The sequence below is a fragment of the Mercenaria mercenaria genome, chromosome 13 (assembly GCF_021730395.1).
Source record: "Mercenaria mercenaria strain notata chromosome 13, MADL_Memer_1, whole genome shotgun sequence".
NCBI lineage: Eukaryota > Metazoa > Mollusca > Bivalvia > Venerida > Veneridae > Mercenaria > Mercenaria mercenaria.
Genome location: NC_069373.1, coordinates 23,206,703 through 23,229,038, shown reverse-complemented (window position 1 = coordinate 23,229,038; position 22,336 = coordinate 23,206,703). Strand labels below are relative to the sequence as shown.

The 22,336-nt window shown below is 35.0% G+C and overlaps 1 protein-coding gene across 1 annotated transcript in view; it reads right to left on the bottom strand.

Moving 5' to 3' along the window:
- Positions 1-2,144: 2,144 nt before the first annotated feature.
- LOC123529350 (serine/threonine-protein kinase Nek1-like) overlaps positions 2,145-22,336 on the bottom strand; it is a 49,579-nt gene continuing 29,387 nt past the window's right edge. The window contains exons 9-11 of the mRNA XM_045309662.2: positions 16,120-16,171; positions 12,974-13,064; positions 2,145-8,592 (exon numbers count right to left, since the gene is read on the bottom strand). Coding sequence (XP_045165597.1) covers positions 8,488-8,592; positions 12,974-13,064; positions 16,120-16,171 — 248 coding nt within the window. The 3' untranslated portion in view covers positions 2,145-8,487. The remainder of the gene's footprint in view (positions 8,593-12,973; positions 13,065-16,119; positions 16,172-22,336) is intronic.

Here is a 22,336-nt window from a genome sequence, read left to right as displayed (position 1 = left end):
TTTGACCTCTGAGTATGACCTTGACCTTAAACCTAGGGACCTGGCTCTTGCACATGACAATCTGTTTCATGGTGGTGAACATTTGAAATAAGTTACATCGAAATCCCTCCATGCATGAAGAAGAAATGCTCCAGACAAAGTTATTTTTGTATCTGACCTTTGGCCTCTTAAGTGTGACCTTGACCTTAGACCTAGGGCCAGGTTTTGCGCATGACATGTTGTCTCATCCATGGGAATATTTGTGCCAACTGATACTTAAATCCTGTCTTGCAAGACAAAGTTATAGACTGGACAGGAAAAAATCCTATTGACCTTTGATCTCGAAGTGTGACCTTGACCTTTCAGCTTGGGTTCTTGTGTTGCTCATGACACGTCTTCTCATCATGGGAAACATTTATGCCAAATAATATTGAATCCCTTGACAGATGACAGAGTTCTGGACTGGACAGGAAAAAATCCCTATTGACGTTTGACCTCCAATTGTGACCTTGACCTTTCAGCTAGGAGTCCAAGTTTTGCACATGACACTTTGTCTCATCATGGGGAACATTTGTGCCAAGTGATATTAAAATCCCTTAAAGGCAAAGAAAATCTCCTATATAAGTGACCCCCCCCCCCCCCAAATACCAGACTTTTTAATCCCCAATATACAAGATCCTGTCTGGTCCAGTCTGATACGGGTCCATAAAACCCCTGTAGACTTGACATGTAGCCTAATTATTGTCAGAGAATCATAAATTTTATTGCCTACAGGTAAATTGGTTATTTCCTGTGTTTTGCATTTTATTAATTTAAATGCTGTTGTTTTTTTTAGTCTTTTTTCAGCATGTACACAAAATTATTTTAATTGATAAGATACTAATTTTGATTGCTCAGTCATGTTGAGTAATATGACCTGGCCAATTAAATTATAACTCTTGTAGCAAAGCATTTCTCACTATAAAATAATTATTCAAAACTTAATAAGAGAAATTACAAGTTCGTTTATTCAATGATTATGATCTTTTTATCAAAAGTAACAAAATAAAAACGAAAAAAAAAAAAGAAGATAATTGCTGGATTTTATTAGAAATTAAAGAAGCATTCAGTTGCATTTTTAATAGATAAAGAAGGTATATAGACAGAAGGATGTTATACATTAAAAATGCTTAATTCCTCTTGTGTTGTCTAAATAATGTTAACTTTCTTTTATGTATAATAAAATCCAGCATTAAAGATATATCATTGTTCAAAATACACAATAATTTATTACTTCTAAAAGCTATGTGCCTGAATGCATTTTTTTATATTGTTGATAATAAAAAACAGCAATAATGAGATGTAACTGTTAAAAAACTTACTTTATTAAAAATATGATAAAACACTGTTGTATCTTATCACTTTGTTTATTTAGCCCTAATTCAATCAAGCTTTCTAAACTCGTTATAAAGGTGAGAACTGATTTGCTATAAAGGTGAGAAATATCACCTGCAATTTATTTACTGCACAGTAGCTATACAGTAGCTTATTATGATAAACAGAAGCAAGTCTACCAATGGTCCTGACTTGTGTATTGGCGTTATGGACCGGACACAAAACAGACCCTGTTCATGCCATGTTAACATTTGACTGCTAAGTGTGACCTTGACCTTTGAGCTAGGGGTCTGAAAGTTGTGCATGAGATATTGTCTTATTATGAGGTAAATGTGTCCAAAGTAATATTAAAATCCCTTCATGGAGTGGAAAGTTATGGACCAGACAGGAAAAAAACCTCTCTTGACCTTTGACCTCCAATTGTGACCTTGACCTTTGAGCTTGGGGTCCTGGTCTTGCGCCTGACATATCGTCTCATCATGGGGAACATTTGTGCCATGTAATATTAAAATCCCTTCATGGATGACAGAGTTATGGACCGGACACGAAATTGCAGACTGACGGAGAAGCGCATTCCTATAGTCCCCAAAACTGGTTTTCAACCAGTAGGGGACTAATAATGTAATAGTCCTAAACAAGAAAACAATGGGCTGTACTGAACAAACTGGATTTTAGCGAGGATTTGAGGTTATGGAGCCTGCATATCACAGAAACTGTCAAAGGTACCATATCAAGTATTAGAACAACTGAAATTAACTCAAACAATTTCAAATAACAAAGCAAGACAAAAACAGCGTTTTTATTTATTTATTTGGGTAACACAAACAATTTCAGATCAAATTAAGATTTATTATGCATTATTTTTTTTTAAATCCATTCTAAAGTAATCTGGAATTAATTATGGGTTTGACAATACTCAAGATTTGAGCAGAACTTTTACTAACACTACATATACATGTATGTTATGTTTTTACTGAATCACTTCAAGAAATAGTTTAAGAAAGAAATTCTTATGTGAATAATTATATATGAGGTTATTTTTGACAAATGTTAACAAGGAATGAATAAAACATGTGCATGTAAAATGAATCATTCAATTGGTGAATTTTTATATATAAGCAATCTGGTTAAATTATGAACCTGTATTTTGATTAAAATTTGCACATACTGTGTTAAATACAAAATAAAACAATAATAATAATAAATGAAACTTTTCAGTTAAGGTGCACAATTTAAAAAAAGGTATGTGATCATAAATAAAACCCATCAGTACTGATTGATAAATTTCAATAAATACTGAAAACATTCTGCAAGTAAATTTTTAGCATCTAATATAGCTCAATTTCATATGATGGCTGAACCATTCAGTCTCTGTGTTTGGAGCAAATGCTAAAAATAATGTTAATAGACAACCTGCTACATGTCCAGTCAAAACATTTTATAGCCAAGATGGTCATAATAGTGTAAGTTGCTCAACAGACCTTGACTATTTGACCTTGAATATATGTATGACAAACATGGTACCCTGGCAACTGTAGTACCCTGGCAAGGTCCTCTCTAAACTTTCTTAAAAAGGGTCATTCTAGAGATAGAAATAGAAAAACTGCTTGATGGTCTGTAGCATCATTATGAGGTCCTCTCCCAAATAAGTTCATATGGGGCACTTGGATCCATTAAGGGGCAACTAGAGCTAAAAATAGAAATACCATTCAACAACTTGGCGCGCTGGAAAAGAAACTGATTGACAACGGGCAAATATTTAATGAATGCCGTCAAGGATGTACTTTAAAGTCCTTGGTAACTTGTTAGAATCGAAATAATATATCTCATTAAGTGATTTGCTCTTGAATAAAATCACTGTTTGTCGTTCAGATGCGTATCATTATATCACTCGGGCTGCGCACTCGTGATATAATTCCTTCGCATCTGAACTCTGACAATGATTTATTCAGCAACAAATCACTAAATGAGATATATTATTTCTTAAATAACGTCTAAAAATCAGCATGTTTAATGTGCTGCTCTCTTTAATTATTGGCCAACATTTAAAAAAACAAGCACACGGACCTATACATTTTATTTCATCGTATTAATGTCCATATTTACAAGTAAGAACTTTCATTAAAACCTACATTGTAAAAATATTTCTATTTGCAAAAATGTTAGCAAAATTGCGATTTTTCCATTATGAAAATTTGTTTGAGGTCAAATTTTTTTCAATTCGTCCAGAAAAAAATCTTTTTTATTTGCCAGATTATATACAGTAAACCTCACTTATAAGGAACAGTTTTTAATTCCCCGATCACTAATTTCTTCTTAATTCAATTTAAAATTCCTCGGTTACAGGGAATTCAGTTATAAGGAACACTTGGTTATAAGGAACACTTTTTCCAGTCCCAAAGTATGAAATTCAATGGAAAACCCCTTGGTTATAGTGAACAGACATAAAGAATAAGAACTATTGAAAACCGGAAATAAACAGGAGAATCGCTGATGACATCAGAGTAATGTTGGCGACTTTCACGCGCTTTCATGCATATGAATAAACACAAATTATTTCATTTCTATGATATTCATGGATACAATAAAAAGAAAATATATAATATTATCATTTACATTTACCAAATACAAGGAGCCTCGGTTATAAGGAACGATTTTTAGAGCTCCCAAGCTGTTCCTAATAAGCGAGGGTTACTGAATTGAAGTTTTGAAAAAAAATTCTACATTGTAGAAAAAAAATGATCCAAACATGCAGAACTACCTTAAACAAGAGCTGTTTGTAAAACATATATGCCATCCATGATGGCTTGTCTCATTTTCAGTCCCATGACCACTCTTGATCTTTGACCTATTAGCCCCTCAAAATAATAAGTCATCAACTTCATAAGCTCAATCATGCTATCAAGTTTGAAGAAACTGGGTCAAGTGGTTCTAAAGTTATTGCGAGGAAATGTTTTTTTCAAGGTTCAGTCCCCTATGACCTTGACCTTTGACCTACTGACCCGAAAAACAATAAGGGTAATCTACTTATAAGCCCAATAATGCTATTAAGTATGAAGTTTGTGAGTGAAGTGGTTCTCAAGTTATGAGGGGAAATTGTTTTTAATGTTCAGGTCCTGTGACCATGACCTATAAACTGTTGCCCAAAACGAAAACAATAGGGGTTATCTACTTTATAAGTCCAATCAGACTTTTAAGTTTGAAGGTTCTATGTTGAGTGGTTCTCAAGTTACTGAGCAGAAACAGTTTCCAACGTTCAGGCCCCTGTGACCTTGACCTTTAGCCTTATTACACCCAATAAAGATAATATACTTTATAACCACAATCATGCTATTACGTTTGAAGAAACAGAGTCAAGTGGTTCTCAAGGTACTGCAAGGTAGCATGTTTTCAAGGTTCAGTCCCCTGTGACTTTAACCTTTGACCTATTGACCCTCAAAAGATCTAGGGTAATCTACGGTGTAAGCTTAATCAAGCTACTATGTTTGAACGTTCTGGGTCAAGTGGTTCTCAAGTCATTGAGCAGAAACAGTTTTCAAAGTTCAAGCCCGTGACCTTGACCTTTGATCTATTGACCCCTAAAACAATAGGGGTGATATACTTCATAAACCCAATTATGTTACTACTGGGTCAAGTGGCTCTCAAGTAAATAGGTGGAAATGGTTTTCAAGGTTCAAGCTCCTGTGATCTTGACCTTTGACCTACTGACCCCCAAAAAAATAGGTGTCATCTAACTCATAAATCCAATCAAGCTACCACCTTTGAAAGTTGACTGGGTCAAGTGGTTTTCCAGTTAATAGGCGAAATCCTTTGGAGGTTTGGGCCCCTGTGACCTTGACCTTTGACCTACCAACCCAAAAAGTATACAGGTCATCTACTTCATAAGCCCAATCATTCAACCAAGTTTGAAGCGTCTGGGTCAAGTAGTTCTCCAGTTATTGGGGGGAAACCATCCACACTACCGTCAGATGGACCAACAGAAAGACATAACCGACAGGTGCAGGGCAATAGACCCCCACTTCTTCAAAGGGGGACATAGAAAATGTGGCTACCCACAACCTGAAAAAAATACTAGGCAAAAGTGTTAACTTCTCAGCCACTGAGGTTCATGACATATATTAAATCTTACAATGCTAGTATACTGTCAGTGACAGATGAAGTTATGATTACCTAAGTAATGTCTGATGTAATTCACAACTGATAATAGCAAAATTACCTCTAAAAAGTAAACGGTTAATATCAAATAGAAATATTTATGACAAACTGATGTAACAATGTCAAATATTTTGTTTCAGCACTTTCTTATTAACACCTTTGGTTGTTTTCTTTCCCGCATTGTATCAATAATTATGTATGCTATGACAGAACACTTTGTGTCCGCATCTTTGCTTGCATTATAATAAAATGTAATTTACACAGTGAACAACTGAAATAACAACAAATGAGAGCCAATGCAGTGGCACTATGACTGCAAAAATAGAGTCATGAGTTTTGAGCCCCAGCTCCTCCAACAAAATTTAGAGTCCCATGTATTTGTGTTTTACACCTTGTTTGTTAAAGAACCAGGGGAGCTTTTGGAATTGAAGCTTCTTCTGCATCTATCCTTCAACTAAAAGTAGTGTCTTCTGGAGGAATAGCAAATATGGATTTCCAGTGGGGACTATGTATAGGCTGACACATACATCAGTGCAAAGGAATAAATTTCTTTATCCTAATAAGACTAATAATTTTAAAATTCACTGAGGTAGCAGCAAGATGTGTTCAATAATTGTTAAATACAGATTAATGTATAGTCTTATTCATTTCATGATTTAATTTACCTATAATTAAAAATCTACACATCGAGAAATATTTGAAACTTTTGGTCAGTTTTGTTATTTTGTTTGGCCACTCAGCAAAAAAAAAAAAATGCAATGTAAATACAAGTATATACGTACACAGGTATTTTTTTCAATTTTTAAGGGTGCATAGTTCCATAGTTCCATCCAAATAGTTAGTAAAACAAGAGGGTCATGATGGCCCTATATCGCTCACCTGAGTACTATTGCTCTTTATGATAAGATCAAGTTTCGACATAGGTCACATAGGCATACACATTAAATATCATCAGGATAAATATTTTCTTGTAACAGTCCCTTTTGACCTATGGGTCACTAGTCAGGGCCAATCTCCATACCAAGTTTGAGGGTCCTAGGTTCAAATGCTGCATTTTTGTACTAGCATGATTATTCCTTATCCTGGAAGACATAACTAACTTTTAAAACCAATTTCATTAGATGCTGCTGAGACATATTCATTTACACAAAATGAAGGGAGGTAATTTTGTCATAAATTCAGTCAAAAGTTATCTACTCTGATTGTCTGAGACCATCTGATGGCATAAATGAAATTTCAAATCAGTATCTTCATTGGTTACTGAGATACACCCATTTTAATTTGAAACAAAGGGAGGTAATTTGACATAAAATCAGTCCATAGTTATCTACCCTGATTGTCTCACTCCAACTAATGACAATTTAATGAAATTTCAAATGAGTCCTATAAACACTTACTGACATAAATCGATTTTTTTTATTAAAATCAGGGGAGGTAATCATGTATTGGTATATGCATGTGGAAGATACAGGGTACAAGCCTTATAGATATATTAGAAAAGTATTCATATCAATAAGCATTCAATCTAGAGTTATCTAACATGACTATTTCTAACCATTGAAGACATAAATAACGTTTCAAACCAATCTCATTAGAAGCTGCTAAGGTACATTTATTTACATAAAAAATAAAGGGAGGTAATTTGTCATAATTTCAGTCAATATGTATCTTCACTGATTGTCCAAGTCCATCTGATGGCATAAATGAAATTTCAGATCAGTATCTTCATTTGTTACAGAGATATACCCATTTTAATTTTGAAATAAAGGGAGGAAATTCGACATAAAATCAGTCCATAGTTATCTACCCTGATTGTCTCAGTCCAACTAATGACAATAATGAAATTTCAAATGAGTCCTATAAGTATTTACTGATATAAATCCATTTCTATTAAGATCAGATATAAAGTAAGTGCATAGTGTCTAGGTCAGCCTGATGACATACATTAAGTTTCAAAACCAATACCATCAATAGTTGCAGAGATATAACCATTTTATGGATAAGTGCTGACCTTGACCTCAGTGTGTGACCTTGACCTTCAAGCAACAGGAACCGATATCTTATTGTGATTTAAGTTGTGTGCATGATTTTCTAAAGTTGAATGCAAAATGCGACATTTATCACGTTCACAAGGTAAAAATTAACATATTTTGGCTCTTTCAGTGTTCATTCAGGGGCCATAACTCTTGAACACATGACTGGATCTGAAAGGTTAGGGTTAGGGTTAGAGTTATCTTGCAAGTTTGTATCAAATCAAACCATAAATGAAGTCTGTATATGGCTGCAAAAGCCGAAATAGCAAAATTTGGCCTTTAAAGGGCCATAACTCTGGAACCCATGATTGGATCTGGCCATTTTTCAAAAGGAACCAAGATATTATGCCAATACAAGTTGTGTGCAAGTCTGATTAAAGTTGATTGCAAAATGTGGTCTCTATCGTGTTCACAAGCCAAAAACAGTAGATTTTGGCCCTTTAAGGGGCCATATCTCTAGAACCCATGATGGGATCGGGCCAGTTTTCGAAAGGAACCATGATATTATATAAAAACAAGTTGTGTGCAAGTCTGATTAAAGTTGATTGCAAAATGTGGTCTCTATCGTGTTCACAAGCCAAAAATGGCAAATTTTGGCCCTTTAAGGGGCCATAACTCTGGAACCCATGATGGGATCAGGCCAGTTTTCGAAAGGAACTGAGATATTATGCCAATACAAGTAGTGTGCAAGTTTGATTAAAATTGATTGCAAACTTTGGTCTCTATCGTGTTCACAAGAAATTGTGAACGGACGACGGGCAGACAGACGTACGACGGACGAAGGGCGATCACAAAAGCTCACCTTGTCACTATGTGACAGGTGAGCTAAAAAGAAAACAAGACTTCACAGAAGCACTTCTCTGAGCCCCTGTAAATATTTTGTCTCGGTATTTTTCTTGTCTGGCTATTTCAATGGACTGTCATCATTGTTGCTAAACACTGTTTCTTATCCTTGTAGCTTGGATAAGTTGTATTCAAAGTTTTTTAAGAACATAAGTTGAACTCCACACAGACCAAACTTCTCATGACCAAGTACACCAATCAGTTGTTCCTGAAACAGATAATTTACATCTACATGAACACTAAAATCTAGACTTTTTTAAAACAGACAGTAATGTTTAACAAGAGGCAAAAATAGGCCTAAGCTGCTCACCTGAGGAGGACGATAACATTCTCAGTTTGTTTCTGAACAAGTCTGGTGAACATTTATTCAGCAGTTCATTAAAAAGTGTTTTTTTTTAATTGTGAAAGGTCTATCCAGGGATGCTAAAGACCAATTTCAAGGGTTTCATCAGAAGCTGCTAAAAGGTTTTTCTATTCTTAGCTTTGGCAGCCCCTAAAAGGGTCCAAGTTGAACCATTTGAATAAATTTGAGAGGTAACACAAGGACATTACAGGCCAAGTTTTGTAATGATCCAACAAGCAGTCCACGAGAAGAAATCATTTAAAGTTTTATCTATTTTTAGGTCAACAGTCAAATGAAAAATATGACTCAATTGAGAAAGGGTATCCAAGGATGATAAAAACCAAGTTTAATTAACTTTTTTTTTTTAGGCTCTGGTGTAACAGTCATGAGAGAAATTCATAGAAGGATTTTTCTGTTTTTAGCTCTGGTGATCCTAAAAGAAGCTAAGCAGACCCATTTGGAAAAAAAAACTGGAGAGTATTCCATGCAAAGATACTCTAGACCAAATTTTATAATGATCCACAAAGAAGTTCAAGAGAAGAAGCCATTTAAAGGTTTCCTATTTCTATCTCTAGTGACCACTAAATGGGGCCAAGCATTTGAACAAAACTGTAAGTGGTCAATGTATGGACACTGCAAGCCAAATTTGGTGGCAGTTCATCCTGCATTTCATGAGAAGAAATTGTTTAAAGTTTTTTTTTCAATTTTTAACTCTGGTGACCTCTAAAAGGGGCCAAGCAGATAAGAAAAAGGTATGAAAGACTGATATCTTTATGATTTCACACTTTACAAGTCAAACATTGAAATTGTGAAGTATAAAATCCTAAACTTGACGCTTTTACCTCCAAAACTTTACGTTAATTTTTAATGTCATAAATCATCAAATCATGAAGTACTGCACACTTCACAACTTCATGATTTTTCTATTAAGTCATGAAGTATGAAATGTAGACATTCACAATTTCACACATCATGATTTTTACAACTTCATAAAACATGATATCATAAAGTATAAAATTCGTAACTTCACATTTTCACACTTTGATTTCTAAATAATGAACCTAACAATTTCACACTATATCTTTGGCTTCACAATCTTTAAAATGTCATAAAACATGAAACTGTGAAGTTTTTCAGAAGTTTACCTTTAACAATATTTACCAAACATCTTGAAGTCATGAAATGGGAAATCACCAAGTTCAGCATTTCCTACTTTACAACTTCACCTTTTATAAAAAATCTAAAAAATCAAGAAGTGAGAGCTTATGAAGTTCATGATTTCATGCTTTACAATTTCACCTTGAACAATATACACAAAAAATTGTGATAAAATGAAGTGGGAAATACAGTTTTAAAAACAACTGTGAGTTGGGAAAGTGTTTAATCAAGATGTTCATAATAACACTTTACAGTTGCAGTATGTGAAATCATGAAGACACTACCAGCCTTTCTCAGAAAGGACCACACAAGGATGCATATGACAAAGTCTGGTAAAAATTAACTGGCTCATTAGAAGGAGACATTTTCTGCTTAAAGCTGTGGTGGCCCCTTAAAGGACAAGCTGAGCCATTTGAACAAATTTGAGAGAGATCCATACAAGGATGCAGCAGACCAAGTTTGGTGAAGATCCATCAAAAGGTTCATAATTAGAAATTGTTTAAATGTTTTTTTTGCCTTCTTTTTTTAGTTCTGTTTGCCATGATTTTCAAAAAATTTCAAGAATTTTATCAGACATTCTTGGAACATTACATTTTGTGTGGAATTTTTTTAAAATCATACCAACAGTTTCTGAAGAAATCTTTAAAGCTTCTAAAAGATACATATAGAGAAAAATGACTTCCCCATCAGGTGGCCATGTTCTTTTGCAAGTAAAATAGTTTGTACACTCTAGGTATGGAATAGTTGTGTGAACTATTTTGAAATCATACCAGCACTTCCTAAAAATAACTCTACTAACTAAAGAAAATCTTCCATGACGCTGGTAGTCAGATTTTAGTAAAAACAAATAATTGGAAGGAAATTGATAAAGGGTTACCCAAGGAACACTTGCATGAAATTACTTTGAAATGAAGCATCATTAATCTGATGAGAAGATTCTCAAAGCTTCCACTACAGCCATATAAGGAAAAACCTGGCTGCCATTTTTTTAACAGTGGAATGATCTGATGGAAATTAGTAGATGGTCAGTGGTAAAAATCGGACCAACAGTTTCTGACAAACAACAAACATTATTATTTCTTTTCAATAAATGCCACTGTTTCATTTTGCCTTACCTCTACCACATTGCACAAAGCCTTACCCCTGCCACATTGCACAAACACTATTATCTCTTTTGAATAATTTGCCACTGTTTCTTTTTGCCTTACCTCTGCCACATTGCACAAACACTATTATCTCTTTTGAATAAATGCCACTGTTTCTTTTTGCCTTACCTCTGCCACATTGCACAACACTAGTATCTCTTTTGAATAAATGCCACTGTTTCTTTTTGCCTTACCTCTGCCACATTGCACAACACTAGTATCTCTTTTGAATAAATACCACTGTTTCTTTTTGCCTTACCTCTGCAACATTGCACAACACTAGTATCTCTTTTGAATAAATGCCACTGTTTCTTTTTGCCTTACCTCTGCCACATTGCACAACACTAGTATCTCTTTTGAATAAATGTCACTGTTTCTTTTTGCCTTACCTCTGCAACATTGCACAACACTAGTATCTCTTTTGAATAAATACAGTCGACATCGTACTTGCGACCACCTCTATTAAGCGATTTTTGTATTAAACGACCAGTCCAAATCCCTCCCGAAAGTTTTCAGTATATAAATTCATTCCATTAAACGACTTTTTTAATAAACGACTAGCGACCACATTAATCTGGTCCCAACAGGTAAAATATTCGACAAAAGTATCTATTAAGCGACCAGGTACCAAAGTTCTACCGGGCATTTCTTCATCTGTGTAATTAGCGAGTACGTTTTGCACGTGACTGAATGCAATTAACCTTTTTATCAGTCAAACTGACAAACAATATTGCCATAATTTTCACGGTTTGTGGACTTGGAAAAGTGTTCAGGATGTTAATACAGATTTTGAAACCATACATGTGTGTTCATAATAAATACAGTTACATTAACAGTTAACAAGAGCTGTCGGAGGACAGTAACGCTCGACTATTCAACAGCCTTGGCAATTGAATGAATACAAAAGTTGAAAAAGGGGCATAATTTTGTAAAATGCAAAGTAGAGGTATTGAACCTCTGTACTGCATGTCATATCATGACAGTGAACAAGTGTGTGAAGTTTCAATCCTTTCAAATTTGTGTATACTGAGATACCAGCTTACATACAAAAACTTAACAAAAAACTGCTAAGTCAAAGGGGCATAATTTTGTAAAAATGCCAAGTGGAGTTATGGGACCTTCACAGTGCATGTTAGATCATGACAGTGAACAAGTGTGTGAAGTTTCAATCCATTCCAATTAGTGGATACTGAGATATCAGATTACATACAAAAATTTAACCAAAAACTGCTAAGTCGAAAAAGGGGCATAATTTTGAAAAAAAAGAGAGTAGAGTTTTGGACTTGCTTAGTGCATGTCAGATCATGATAGTGAACAAGTATGTGAAGTTTCAATCCATTCCAATTAGTAAGTACTGAGATACCAGCTTACATACAAAACCTTAACCAAAAATTTCTAAGTCGAAAAAGGGGCATAATTTTGTAAAAAAGCAAAATAGAGTTATGAAACCTGTGCAATGTAGATCAGTTCATCACAGTGAATAAGTGTGTGAAGTTTCAATCCATTCCCACAAGTGGTTACTGAGTTACCAGCTTACATACAAAACCTTAACCAAAAATTTCTAAGTTGAAAAAAGGGGCATAATTTTGTAAAAAAGCAAAATAGAGTTATGGAACCTGTGCAATGTAAGTCAGTTTGTCACAGTGAATAAGTGTGTGAAGTTTCAATTCATTCCCACAAGTGGTTACTGAGATACCAGCTTACATACAAAACCTTAACCAAAATCGGGACGCGGACGCGGACGCCGACGCCGACGCGGACGCCGACGCATGGGCGAGTGCAATAGCTCACTATTCTATGAATAGTCGAGCTAAAAATAACTTTTCTTTTCATCTGACTGAAATTCATTAAGAGACCATTCCATTAAGAGACCACTTCTTAGCAGTCCCTTGGGTGGTCTCTTAATACAATGTCGACTGTACCACTGTTTCTTTTTGCCTTACCTCTAATTTATTTTCATCCTTCTCTATACTCATAAGGCCATAGGCTTGTTGAAACAAGGCGACATCATTGTTCAGAACTTTTATACAGTAGCTGCAATACAAGGAAAAAATAAATGTACTATTTTACAATCTGTCACTTTCATTTCCCAAATATTCAATAGTTCTGTTGTTTAAAGTTTAGCAAACAAGCACACCATGCTAGAGGAGTGAGGGGCATGGATAGCAAACACTTGCAGAGAAACCACTCCATTAGCTAGAAAAAATGTTTACGATAATAATTACTAGACAAGCAAAAGACATTGGGAGGGAAAGATAAGTTTTTAGGGAATATCATTTTTCATTCAAACATATTTATTTTTCTAAAATGACGGAGGTCATACTGTCTGTCCTTCCATCCATCTGCAAGTTTCTCTGTCCATCCCTCCTTCAATTTTGCCCAGAGGACATATTCAAATGTATTAGAGATCTCATTTGAGCTTTGTATATTTATAGATATCTATGGCTGAAAGTGCCAAGTGTAAGAACAATAATTTTATCTTGAATACTTTTCAAATTGTCCAGAGCATAATCCCAAAAGTACACAAAAGATTTCAATGAAACTTAAAATAATAGATATATAGTAATGAGAGGAAATGCAGAACTTAAGAACCATAACTCTGTCTCGAATCTGTCTTGAATAATTTTCAAATTATCTTTTTAAAAAGTTGACATTTTTTGAGTCAAATAATGCCCATAATGGCCCCTGGAATGGAAAAATTAGGATCTATTTAATATGGACTTTTTTCAACTATACCACGGAAGAATATTTTTGACCAAGTTACTGCTATATGACCAGAATATACATATTATTAGTTACTATATTAAAAACTGAAGCTGATATTCATGTCTGTAAATACTGCAAAAAGGCATTAAAATCACTTCTTTAAATTTATTACATCTTGAACACAGATATTTTGCCTCAAAATTCAAGAAATAGTATACATGAAGATTGTGTCCAACTTAAAAATATCAGATACGATAATGAATTCATCCTGTGCTTAATTTGTCAGCTAATAAACAGCAGTTATAACAGCATTATAAAGCATACTACATACATTAAATACTGCATAGTAGCATCCTAACAGACACATTACAGGCTGTCTAACAGCATCAAAGCAAACAAAAACATGCTGTCTGGCAGCATGATAACAAAACATAACATGTTGTCTAGCAGCATCATAACAGAAACATAAAGTAGCATCAAAATAGACATATAACATGTTGTGTAGCAGCATAAAAAAACTAGACTCATAACATGCTATCTAGCAGCATCATAACAGATACACAACATGCTGTCTAGCAGCATAAACCAGATACATAACATGCTGTCTAGCAGCATCATAACAGATACACAACATGCTGTCTAGCAGCATAAACCAGATACATAACATGCTGTCTATCAGCATCATACCAGATACATAACATGCTGTCTAGCAGCATCATAACAGATACATAACAATCTGTCTAGCAGCATCATAACAGATACATAACATGCTGTCTAGCAACATAAACCAGATACATAACATGCTGTCTATCAGCATCATACCAGATACATAACAATCTGTCTAGCAGCATCATAACAGATACATAACATGCTGTCTAGCAACATAAACCAGATACATAACATGCTGTCTATCAGCATCATACCAGATACATAACAATCCAGGGTTTTTTCTAGCAAATTTGGGAACATAGCCTATACCCCCAAAATTGGGAATTTTGACGCGTAAATGTTCAAAATTGGGAAATGTTTAGACCATGGGATACCCATTGTTTCACTTTGTACAACCTCTTTAACATACTTCCATTACAAAATTGTCCATAATTTGGTCAATAGTTGTGCAATGTTGATAAAAAAATTTTCAGATTGTAGATTGGGAATTTTTGAACTCATTTTGGGAAAAATACATACTTTTTGGCATTGGGAATATAGCCGAATAACGGCTATAAAAACGGCCCAAAAAAAAGCCTGCAATCTGTCTAGCAGCATCATAACAGATACATAAAATGCTGTCTAGCAGCATCATAACAGATACATAACATGCTGTATAACAGCATCATAACAGATACATAACATGCTGTCTAGCAGCATAAACCAGATACATAACATGCTGTCTAGCAGCATCATAACAGATACATAACATGCTGTCTAGCAGCATCAGATACATAACATGCTGTATAACAGCATCATAACAGATACATAACATGCTGTCGAGCAGCATAAACCAGATACATAACATGCTGTCTAGCATCATCATAACAGATACATAATATGCTGTCTAGCAGCATAAACCAGATACATAAAATGCTGTCTATCAGCATTATACCAGATACACAACATGCTGTCTAGCAGCATCATACCAGACTCATAACATGCTGTATAGCAGCATCATACCAGACTCATAACATGCTGTCTAGCAGCATCATACCAGACTCATAACATGCTGTCTAGCAGCATCATACCAGACACATAACATGCTGTCTAGCAGCATCAAAACAGATATATAACATTACTGTATAATACTAAATATGTATCCAACTCTGATATAGTGTTTCTTTCCATAATTAGTACAGCAGACACTGTCACAGTGTATAAAATAGGCTGTATTTCAGGCAAGTTATGTTCATTTGTTTCTGATTTTGTGTGTGCAATTTTCATGTCTCAATAGTTATATACTATACATCTTACTTGTTATAAGAGTGATAAACTGAAAAAATAATACTCACATACTTATTAACGTTACTTCTTTTGGTGACATTGCAATGTACACAATATGGACAATTGAATCATTTGATAGTATTGTGAATACAATAAACAAAGTTGATGAATCAATTACTAGTATAAGAAAACATGAACAGAATGTGAACACTTTCAAAGTTTTCTTAAATGTGGAATAACAGTCAATGTTCATGTTTATTATAGCAAGAATTTTATTTACCAGGTGTTGCCAGGTGTGTCACCTTTTTATCACATCCCATAATCTGTGTATGTTTTAACAATATTCCTGCACTGAGCTAGTGTATGTTGGCAAAAATATAAAACTTCTCTTGACTGTTTATGCCAGTGTTAAACCAAACAAGAGAGTTATATATGACTGTGTACTTACTATTGTAGGTGTTCAATTTGTCGCAGCATCACAGCTTGTGGATCATGACTCCCTGTGAATTAAAGAAAACATACACATTTAATACAACTATTTATAAAAACATAATACGCACAGCAATACATTGTGTATGGCCATGTCAAAATGTTGCAATTAGAAATACAAATCACCAACATCACCAACATTTAAATACAAATGAGAAAATATAACATACATCTAGAAATATATATCATATAAATCAAGATTAAGCACATATGCAAATGATGGCCCTTGATACTAAGCTCTAGGGCTGGAGGTTCTAGACAAGAAGCTTTTGTTATAAAAACAAGACTTGACCACTGAGCTAGGTAAATTTTGACCACAGGGACATGATTTGAACAAACTTGGAAGATGAGCACTACACCATGCTACAGGCCAAGTATTTTAGCTAGACAAGAAGCTTTATAAAACAAGTGAACTCTGGGGTGAGGTAATTTTGACTCCAGGGGCACAATTTCAATAAATTTGTTACAGGACTACTAGATAATGTTACATATCAAATATCAAAGCTCCACACCTTTCGGAAAAGAAGATATCTAAAGTTTTTTCCTTTTGGTTGCCACAGCAACCAGAATTCTGCATGGAATGGAATTCTTTGAACAACTTTGGCAGAGAACCATTCAAGGAACATTTGAGCCAAGATTTATCAGCTTCCACCAAATGGTTTCAGAGAAGATGTTTAAGTAACAAGAGCTGACTGATGACAGCAACAACCTTGTCAACTGAATGAATATAAGTGGAAAAAGGGGCACAATTTTGTAAAACTGCAAAACAGAGTTATGGAACCTGTACAATGCATGTCATTTCATCACAGTGGACAGGCGTGTGAAGTTTCAATTCATTCCCATTAGTGGGTATTGAGCTATCAGCTTACATACAAAACTAAACCGAAAGTTGAAAATAAGTCGAGAAATGGGCATAATTTTGTAAAAGTGCAAAGTAGAGTTATGAACTCTGTGCAGTCAATGCCAGATCATCAGAGTGAACAAGTGTGTGAAGCTTCAGTGGTTAATGCGATACTAGCTTACAAAAACTTAACCAAATCGGGACGCTGAAGCTTGATGCAAAAATATGTTGTTTGCTCTCTATGAGAACCAAAAAATCAAAATAAAATGTCAGGTTATCGATCTTTTCAACATCTAAATAAAACAGCCAAAACAAGAGCTGTCACTATTGGTGACAAATGCCCCAGAAGCGTGCCCAAGAATGCTACAATTGTCTGCACAAAATATGCCAGAATAGTTTAGGTTTGAATCATTTTGTGTCCTTGACTTTGACCTGAGAGACCTGGGTCATAAGTGTGACACGTCTTCTCAATATGATTAACATTTGTGTCAAATTATTTTCAAATCCCTTGATAAATGGCAGAGTTATGGACCAGACAAGAAACAGACCATGTTAACATTTGACTTCTAAGTGTGACCTTGACCTTGGAGCTAGTGGTCTGGGTCTAGAGCATGACATGTCATCTCATTTTAGGGAATATTTATGCCAAGTGATTTTAAAATCCCTTCATCAATGGCAGAGTTATGGACCGGACAAGAAACAGACCATGTTGACCTTTGACTTCTAAGGGTGACCTTGACCTTGGAGCTAGGGATCTGGGTCTTGTGCATGACATGTCGTCTCATTATGGGGAATATTTATGCCAAGATATTTCAAAATCCATTTATGGATGGCAGAGTTACAGCCTAGAACAGACTTTACACGGACGGACTGATGGACGGACAGTGCAATTTTAATATGCCCACCTTTGGGGGCATAAAAACCCGCCCATGTTCAATTACAATTTGCCTTCTGTTAAAAATATAGTTCCTGATTTTTATTTAAAATTTCATTATACAGTGTAACTTCTGAAAACCGAAGGACCTCCGGACCAATCTAAAAGTTCAGTATTTGGAAGTTTCCAGAATTCAGAAGTTCGGAAGTTTTCAGGCAAATTAAGTGGACATTATGCACTAGAGTTATGTTTTCTTACACTTTGGATGAAGGAAATTATTATCCTTTTTAATTGTACAAATTTGTATAAAGTGATTCATTAATTGATTTAAGAATTATTGAATCAATATGTTACAAGCATTAAGGATAATCAATTACGTATAATAAATTTCCTTTTTTGTACATGTATATAAAACAATAATAGCATTTACTCAAACATTTTCCCCTTACATTTTACCATCTTTGAAATCCCGAGTTCATCAATATTTAATTGATGTTGATAAAGCGTAGTTTAATCGATGTAACTAATCAATTAAAATATCGATCATTTTTTCATTCAAACATTACAAAAGTTTTCCACACGAAAGACATTTAATAAATCATTTTTATATATTGAAAAGAAATTAAGTAATCGCTGATTAATTCTTTACTTTTGCATCAAATGATCATTGTGATTATAATGTGTATCAAAACAAATGTGTGCCGCTAATAGATAAACAAAAGAACATGTTGACATCTTGCCATGGGGGTTTTTAGATTAAAACATGTTAAAGACAGACCGGCAAATATTTTGCTGTTCGGTTTTCGGAAGTCAATTTTAGTGTTAAAATATAAACGGTCCTTCAAAAATCGTCCGGTTTTCAGAATTCGGAAGTTCCGGTTTTCAGAAGTTAAAAATTTAAAGGAATAAGAAGGAATACAAGAGGACCATGATGGTCCTGAATCGCTCACCTCTTCACACATGACCCAGTTTTGAGTATGACATCGTTTTTTTGTATTATTTGAAAAAGTGACCTAGTTTTTGAGCTCATGTGACCCAGTTTTGAACTTGACCTAGATATTATCAAGATAAAAATTCACAAAGATCCATTGAAAAATATGGTCTCTAGAGAGGTCACAAGGTTTTTCTATTATTTGACCTATTGACCTAGTTTTCGAAGGTACGTGACCCTGTTTTGAACTTTATCTAGATATCATCAAGGTGAAAATTCAGATCAATTTCATGAAGATCCATTGAAAAATATGGCCTCTAGAGAGGTCAAGAGATTTTAATAATTTTAGACCTACTGACCTAGTTTTTGACCGCAGTTGACCCAGTTTCAAACTTGACCTAGATATCATCAAGATGAACATTCAGACCAACTTTCATACAGATCCCATGAAAAGTATGGACTCTAGAGAGGTCACAAGGTTTTTTTATTATTTGACCTACTGACCTAGTTTTTTAAGGCACGTGACCCAGTTTCAAACTTGACCTAGATATCATTAAGTTGAACATTCTGACCAATTTTTATGCAGATCCATAAATAAGTATGGCCTCTAGAGAGGTCACAAGGTTTTTCTATTTTTAGACCTACTGACCTAGTTTTTGACCGCACATGACCCTGTTTCGAACCTGACCTAGATATCATCAAGATGAACATTCAGACCAATTTTCATACAGATCCCATGAAAAATATGGCCTTTAGAGAGGTCACAAGGTTTTTCTATTATTAGACCTACTGACCTAGTTTTTGACGGCACATGACCCACTTTCAAACTTGACCTCGACATCATCAAGATGAAAATTCAGACCAACTTTCATACAGCTCCCATAAAAAATATGGCCTCCAGAGAGGTCACAAGGTTTTTCTATTATTTGACCTACTGACCTAGTTTTTGATGGCACGTGACCCAGTTTTGAACTTGACCTAGATATCATGAAGTTGAACATTCTGATCAATTTTCATGAAGATCTCATGAAATAAATGGCCTCTAGAGAGGTCACAAGCTTTTTCTATTTTTAGACCTACTGACCTAGTTTTTGACCGCACGTGACCCAGTTTCGAACTTGACCTAGATATCATCAAGATGAACATTCAGACCAACTTTCATACAGATCCCATGAAAAATATGGCCTTTAGAGAGGTCACAAGGTTTTTCTATTATTTGACCTACTGACCTAGTTTTTGATGGCACGTAATCCAGTTTTGAACTTGACCTAGATATCATCAAGGTAAACATTCTGACCAATTTGTATGGAGATCCATTCATAAGTATGGCCTCTAGAGAGGTCACAAGGTTTTTCTATTTTTAGACCTACTGACCTAGTTTTTGACCGCACATGACCCTGTTTCGAACCTGACCTAGATATCATCAAGATGAACATTCAGACCAATTTTCATACAGATCCCATGAAAAATATGGCCTTTAGAGAGGTCACAAGGTTTTTCTATTATTAGACCTACTGACCTAGTTTTTGATGGCACATGACCCACTTTCGAACTTGACCTCGACATCATCAAGATGAACATTCAGGTCAATTTTCATACAGATCCCATGAAAAATATGGCCTTTAGAGAGGTCACAAGGTTTTTCTATTATTTGACCTACTGACCTAGTTTTTGAAAGCATGTGACCCACTTTCGAACTTGACCTAGATATCACCAAGGTGAACATTCTGACCAATTTTCATGAAGATCTCATGAAATATATGGCCTTTAGAGAGGTCACAAGGTTTTTCTATTTTTAGACCGACTGACCTAGTTTTTGACCACACGTGACCCAGTTTCGAACTTGACCTAAATATCATCAAGATAAACATTCAGACCAACTTTCATACAGATCCCATGAAAATATGGCCTTTAGAGAGGTCACAAGGTTTTTCTATTTTTAGACCTACTGACCTAGTTTTTGATGGCACTTGACCCAGTTTCGAACTTGACCTAGATATCATCAAGATGAACATTCTGACCAATTTTCATGAAGATCTTGTGAAATATATGGGCTCTAGAGAGGTCACAAGGTTTTTCTATTTTTAGACCTACTGACCTAGTTTTTGAAGGCATGTGACCCAGTTTCAAACTTGACCTAGATATCATCAAGATAAACATTCTGACCAACTTTCATAAAGATCCCATGAAAAATGTGACCTCCAGAGTGGTCACAAGCAAAAGTTTACGGACGCACGGACGCATGCACGGACGACGGACGACGGACACCGCGCGATCACAAAAGCTCACCTTGTCACTTTGGTGACAGGTGAGCTAAAAACGGGACTTTGAGTTTCGTGCGGTTTTCAAAGGTTTCCGGTTTTTAGAAGGTCCGGTTTTCAGAATTTACACTGTATCCCATGAAAAATAATGTACTGTTTTTGATTCAATTTTGGTCTTTTTCGTCAGAAAAATTAATTTTACTGTTCTTTTTGAAGTTATGGCGTAGAATTTTTAAAAGAATTTTTCGAACGATGGCATTTCGTTTTTTTTTTTATAAATGACGTCAGACTGCACATGTCCCTTACAGAAGCAAGCCTCTGTGGCGTACATGCTGCGTATTTGCTGTGTATATGCCGCGAACACAGTAGTACGCCAGAGGAGTACATTTTACATACACCGCATGCCATGTACATGCCGCATACTATTTCGACGAGTACACAGCATGTACGCAGGAGGTCACTAGTACACTTCAAGTACGCAGCACAGACTCTGAAAATTTAAGGAGTACACTGCATGTACGCAGGAGGGACTTGTACAAGAAAATAGTACACTGCATGTACACAGCAGATACTTTGAAATTTGTGCAATACACTTCATATAAGCGGGAAAGACTTGTACAGTTTCTTTTGGCATTTATACTTAGTTTTTTTTTATAAGTTAAAGTCTGAAGTAAACTTCATATACGCAGGAGGGACTTGTTCATTTTCTTTTGGTGTTTATACTTTGAATTTTTTTAGGTAAAAGTCTGAAGTGCACTTCATGCAGGAAGGATTTGTACATTTTTTTTGTTTTTGGAAGCAAGAACTTGATTTCCGAGTAACTTTTATCTTAATAGCATAGAATAGTTCAGATTACCGGTATCCTGAACAATGAAAATTTGCCAAACTATTTGCAATGTTCATTTGTGAAGCTTACATCTTAGTGATTTCTGAGCTGCACCTTGCATGCAGTGTAAAAATATATTCTTTTTCATTTTGAATTAATCCTGGAGCTTTCTAACTTGGATAATTGAAAAGCCTTATTTGAACTTCGTTGCATTACATTTTGTAATACATGAAATAATTACCAAGATAATGCCTCAACAGCGCCCGAATGAGAAGAATTAATAGCTCTCACTGTTACTTGAATACTCTTAAGCAAAACACTATTCTATCATGTTTTATAAAGGCTTTAATGCTCATTATGTTAACTAATTAAGGCCTCACCAAATTAAAAAGTTGTTCATCGGATTTGCCGCTCGTATATTTTCAGAACGTTTTCGGCTAATT